Below are 6796 nucleotides of genomic sequence, written 5' to 3' on the forward strand. Positions count from 1 at the left end.
TATTCTGTATTCAGCTTTGTCTTCTATATGAAGCTGACTGTGACCACTGCTATAGACTTTATATAAACAAGAGATCCAATGTTCACCCTCACGAACATGAACTTATCCTTCCACATAACCATTCTTGAATCCAGTGATTTTTAAGAGATACACATGTAATTTTTACGCCATATCTGACACCGTTTATATTCTTGTTTGGGTAGACCTTTTGATTTGTAACTTGTATCAGCGAAATTATGTGTTGTGATCATTTCTCCTCTGTTTCGGCTATCATCTAGGGTTGCGAATTTTAATTCCACTAGCTTTATTCTCGTAGCCTAACCCTCTTAGCTCTGACGCCAATCTTGTTGCAAATCTTAGTATTTTTAAAAATTTAGAATTCGTGCTTCAAAAGGCGTGGATTTCATGCCGGTGCTGCGTATTCCAGTATCCAGCTGATGTTATCCTGTTTATGTGGGTCTCTGGTGTTAGTGTGTTGAGGGGAGGAGTGTGTTGAGGGGGAGGGACCAGAGGACTGCAGCTATGTATAACTGTAAATATTTTATGTTGATACGAGTTAATTAATGCACAAGTTGCGTCGGTGGTAATCTTTAGCATTAAAAAGAGTCTCGTGTGTGTATGTATGTGTGTGTGTGTGTGTGTGTGTGTGTGTGTGTGTGTGTGTGTGTGTGTGTGTGTGTGTGTGTGTGTGTACTCACCTAATTGTGCTTGCGGGGGTTGAGCTCTGGCTCTTTGGTTCCCGCTTCTCAACCGTCAATCAACTGGTGTACAGGTTCCTGAGCCTATTGGGCTCTATCATATCTACACTTGAAACTGTGTATGGAGTCAGCCTCCACCACATTACTTCCTAATGCATTCCATTTGTCAACCACTCTGACACTAAAAAAGTTCTTTCTAATATCTCTGTGGCTTATTTGTGCACTCAGTTTCCACGTGTGTCCCCTAGTGCGTGTGCCCCTTGTGTTAAATAGCCTGTCTTTATAAACCCGGTCGATTCCCTTGAGAATCTTGAATGTGGTGATCATGTCCCCCCTAACTCTTCTGCCTTCCAACGAAGTGAGGTTTAATTCCCGTAGTCTCTCCTCGTAGCTCATACCTCTCAGCTCGGGTACTAGTCTGGTGGCAAACCTTTGAAACCTTTGTGTGTGTGTGTGTGTGTGTGTGTGTGTGTGTGTGTGTGTGTGTGTGTGTGTGTGTGTGTGTGTGTGTGTAACACTTTTAATTGAGCAAAATAAACATAAAAAATCTCTGATCAACCTTGATGGGGTTGGAGATATGAACATGCTCCATGAGTTTAAATGATAATTTGTTGATCATTCTACAGATTGTGTGTTTACATGACCATTATTTGTATTCTTGGTGCTTATTGAACAATCTGAACACACTGACAAGCATGACCGTAGATTGTTCCTTTTATATGGAATGTAATGGATTCAGTTCAATAAGCTTGTATACACATCCCTCGTCCTCCTTTTTTTTTTTTGCTCAACAGTTGACTTCCTCTTTTTACTTCAATCTTCATTTCACGCCACTATCTACTTCCCCCCCCCCCTGCCTCTTTTCTTTCCTCTGTCACTCTTTACTTCCCTGCGGGCAACCCACAACAAGCCTGACGTCTCTTAGCACCCCGACTGTCACCTCTCCAATACTCCGACTGTCACCTCTCAGTACCCCGAATGTCACCTCTCAGTACCCCGAATGTCATCTCTCAGTACCCCGAATGTCACCACTCAGCACTCCGACTGTCACCTCTCAGTACCCCGAATGTCACCTCTCAGTACTCCGAATGTCACCTCTCAGTACTCCGACTGTCACCTCTCCAACACCGACAACCATTTGATCACCAACTATCCCGTACCTCACCTCTCCCCCCTAACTACACTACTCCCTAACTACACTCCCCCCTAACTACACTACTCCCTAACCGTTGTTGTTTTAGATTCAGCTACTCAGAACGAAATGTCCATGTAGCACGGGCTATGGTGAGCCCGTAATTGAGTTCGGTTATTCGCGATAACCTTGTTACTGTGTTTTCGACGCCTGCCTAACCCCATCCCTCCACACACACACACACACACACACACACACACACACACACACACACACACACACACACACACACACACACACACACATATATATATATATATATATATATATATATATATATATATATATATATATATATATATATATATATATATATATATATATATATACTATCTCCAGCCTCCCTTTTCTCATGGTTCACCTCATCACTCATTGCAAGTATCCAACCCAACACTCTGGGCCAGATTCACGAAGCAGTTACGCAAGTACTCACGAACCTGTGCATCTTTTCTCAATCTTTGGTGGCTTTGTTTACAATTATTAAACAGTTAATGAGCTCCGAAGCACCAGGAGGCTATTTATAACAATAACAACAGTTGATTGAGAAGTTTTCATGCTTATAAACTGTTTAATAAATGTAACCAAAGCCGTCAAAGATTAAGGAAAGATGTACACGTTCGTAAGTACTTGCGTAACTGCTTCGTGAATCTGACCCCAGGTTTTAGCCTCACCAGAGACCTCCACAAGAACACTTCAAGATATTAACACCAATAAAAGCCTAAAGATCTTATGTACTAAGGATGACAGAATTTCCAGGTAAAACAAGACACATTAACCATTGTTTAAATTAACACAATTTCAATTAGATGTGTTCCGTAAACATTGTAATTTGATAGGGACACAGAGAAAAGCAGTGAGGGTTGTGTAGCATTAAAGATCAAATGTTAATGGAGTTTTTAAGAAATAATAACACCATATTTGAATGGTTCCACACACGTTCTCTCGGCTATAATAATAAGCAGATATTACTCGGTTATATAATAGGACACTGGTATCATATATAACATTTAGAACATAACTGTACATCCAGGCAAGATTATAAGAGATAATACTAAGCTCAACAGACGTACAAAATGATAAAAGAATTCTCTTAATGTTGGGGCACTTAAGTTATGGTAATATATAATGAAAGTTCAAAGACTCCTCGATCACAAGGAAATGATCATGGGACATTAATAAAATTTTCCAGCGTATCATGGAAAATAGGAATGAGGGGAAATGGTAAACAAGACTTGGTGTTTATTCAGCGTGAAGCAGATTAAGAGGAGTTTAAATACAATGTCTAGTCATTTGCGACCATTGGCTGCTGGTGTTTGAGGTGGCTGGGGTTTCAAGGGGTTTTCTGAGTGGGAAACTGGAAGGGAATATTGAATCTAAGTGGTAGTATACCACTGGTGTAAGAGCATAAGAGAATACCACCCCAAATCATCCATACAGATACCACCCATACCATACAGATACCACCCACACCATACAGATACCACCCACACTATCACCACTTTCACCATTACCATCCATACCATAACCACCCGCAGGAACACCAGATTCCACACCCACACCACCACCCACATACCCACACACCCACACCACCACCCACATACCCACACACCCACACCACCACCCACATACCCACACACCCCCACCACCACCCACACACCCACACCACCACCCACACACCCACACCACCACCCACACACCCACACCACCACCCACACACCCACACCACCACCCACACACCCACACCACCACCCACATACCCACACACCCACACCACCACCCACACACCCACACCACCACCCACACACCCACACCACCACCCACATACCCACACGCCCACACCACCACCCACACACCCACACCACCACCCACATACCCACACACCCCCACCACCACCCACACACCCACACCACCACCCACACACCCCCACCACCACCCACACACCCACACCACCACCCACACACCCACACCACCACCCACATACCCACACACCCACACCACCACCCACACACCCACACCACCACCCACATACCCACACACCCCCACCACCACCCACACACCCACACCACCACCCACACACCCACACCACCACCCACACACCCACACCACCACCCACACACCCCCACCACCACCCACACACCCACACCACCACCCACATACCCACACACCCACACCACCACCCACACACCCACACCACCACCCACACACCCACACCACCACCCACACACCCACACCACCACCCACACACCCACACCACCACCCACACACCCCCACCACCACCCACACACCCACACCACCACCCACACACCCACACCACCACCCACACACCCACACCACCACCCACATACCCACACACCCACACCACCACCCACACACCCACACCACCACCCACATACCCACACACCCACATCAACAGTGATGAACAAGGCGATGAGATGATATTGATGTAGCTAAAGTTTCACAAAATCTCAGTGACATCAATTTGTGTTAAAAAATTATGCGTAAGATGACGCGCATTGCCAATGTGACATCACAAAGGTGTTATCATGCGTTATCGTTAGATAACACATGATAACACCTTTGCGATGTGCATGTCATAATAATTCCCGTATTACATGACAAGCGACTTGAGAATGGTCCAGGACGGACCGAAACGTCGTCGTCCCTTCACCTTCTAGTGTGTGGTCTGGTCATCTGAATCATCTTAATTAATTCTGCTGTATTTAAGGTTACCAGCAAAACCATCACTGTTGCTACACCCAACCTTAAGGCTGGAAAACAGGAACCAACGTTGGATATCGCAAACTAGAAGCCAACATAGAACACTGCAAACTAGAAGCCAACATAGAACACTGCAAACTAGAAGCCAACATAGAACACTGCAAACTAGAAGCCAACATAGAACACTGCAAACTAGAAGCCAACATAGAACACTGCAAACTAGAAGCCAACATAGAACACTGCAAACTAGAAGCCAACATAGAACACTGCAAACTAGAAGCCAACATAGAACACTGCAAACTAGAAGCCAACATAGAACACTGCAAACTAGAAGCCAACATAGAACACTGCAAACTAGAAGCCAACATAGAACACTGCAAACTAGAAGCCAACATAGAATACCGCAAACTAGAAGCCAACATAGAACACTGCAAAACAGGAACCACACAAAATTACTTAAGTAAGCGTTGCCCAACCACTTGGGCTGGACGGTAGAGCGACGGTCTCGCTTCATGCAGGTCGGCGTTCAATCCCCGACCGCCCCAAGTAGTTGGGCACCATTCCTTTCCCCTGTCCCATCCCAAATCCTTATCCTGACCCCTTCCAAGTGCTACATAGTCTTAATGACTTGGTGCTTTCTCCTGATAAATACTTTACCTTGCACACACACAGAAGCTTGAGACACAGAAGCTTGAGACACAGAAGCTTAAGAAAAAAATGCTTGAGACACAGAAGCTTAAGACACAGAAGCTTGAGACACAGAAGCTTGAGACACAGAAGCTTAAGAAAAAAATGCTTGAGACACAGAAGCTTGAGACACAGAGGCTTGAGACACAGAAGCTTGAGACACAGAAGCTTGAGACACAGAAGCTTAAGATAAAATGCTTGAGACACAGAAGCTTGAGACACAGAGGCTTGAGACACAGAAGCTTGAGACACAGAAGCTTAAGAAAAAAATGCTTGTGACACAGAAGCTTGAGACACAGAGGCTTGAGACACAGAAGCTTGAGACACAGAAGCTTAAGACACAGAAGCTTAAGACACAGAAGCTTGAGACACAGAAGCTTGAGACACAGAAGCTTGAGACAAAGAAGCTTGAGACAAAGAAGCTTGAGACACAGAAGCTTGAGACACAGAAGCTTGAGACACAGAGCTTGAGATAAAGAAGCTTGAAACACAGAAGCTTGAAACACAAGCTTAAGACACAGAAGCTTGAGACACAGAAGCTTGAGACAAAGAAGCTTGAGACACAGAAGCTTGAGACACAGAAGCTTAAGACACAGAAGCTTGAGACACAGAAGCTTGAAACACAGAAGCTTGAGACACAGAAGCTTGAGACCCAGAAGATTGAGACACAGAAGCTTGAGACACAGAAGCTTGAGACACAGAAGTTTGAGACACAGAAGCTTAAGACACAGAAGCTTGAGACACAGAAGCTTGAGATGCCGAGGCTTGAGATACAGAAACTTAAGACACAGAAGCTTAAGGCACAGAAGCTTAAGACACAGAAGCTTGAGATACAGAAGCTTGAGACACAGAAGCTTGAGACACAAAAGCTTAAGACAAAGAAGCTTGAGACACAGAAGGTTGAGACAAAGAAACGTAAGACACAGAAGCTCAAGACACAGAAGCTTAAGACAAAGAAGCTTGAGACACAGAAGCTGTCAATCTTCGGCTATCCAGAGAATCTATCGAAACTGATGCTCCTACGTCTTGAAGACACAGAAGCTTGAGACACAGAAGCTTGAGACACAGAAGCTTGAGACACAGAAGCTTGAGACACAGAAGCTTGAGACACAGAAGCTTAGTCAAACCGTCAGAAGTGTCGTTTAGACTAAGCTAGCGTTGACTGTCGCCCATTGGCTGGGTTGATCCTCTAGGTGTAATATAACTCTAGTATACACCCCTCATTTGTGTAATGTGTACTTAAACCCAACATTTACAACACTTCTCTTGCAATTCCGTTGAAGCCATGCAGTTAATTAAACAACATGAAAATCCTTATATATCTTATAAGATATCCTTATATATCTTATATATCTTATATATCTTATATCCTTATAAGACTCGCTTATATGAAGATGAGGGTTTGCTAGACTTGAAATGGATGTAATTTAATCCAATCAAACACCTGTTCCCCTTAACAGCTGTCTCCCTTAACACCTGTCCCCCCTTAACACCTGTCCCC

At 44.3% G+C, this 6796-nt stretch overlaps 1 protein-coding gene across 1 annotated transcript; it reads left to right on the forward strand.

Moving 5' to 3' along the window:
• The first annotated feature begins 5489 nt into the window (after nt 1-5489).
• LOC138361180 (uncharacterized abhydrolase domain-containing protein DDB_G0269086-like) lies at nt 5490-6341 on the forward strand. Its single transcript, XM_069320617.1, has 2 exons — nt 5490-5746; nt 5789-6341. Exons 1-2 carry the CDS (start codon nt 5490-5492, stop codon nt 6339-6341), a joined length of 810 nt encoding a protein of 269 aa, XP_069176718.1.
• The last annotated feature ends 455 nt before the right edge of the window (nt 6342-6796 follow it).

Source organism: Procambarus clarkii, chromosome 8 (assembly GCF_040958095.1).
Source record: "Procambarus clarkii isolate CNS0578487 chromosome 8, FALCON_Pclarkii_2.0, whole genome shotgun sequence".
In the NCBI taxonomy this organism is placed as follows: domain Eukaryota; kingdom Metazoa; phylum Arthropoda; class Malacostraca; order Decapoda; family Cambaridae; genus Procambarus; species Procambarus clarkii.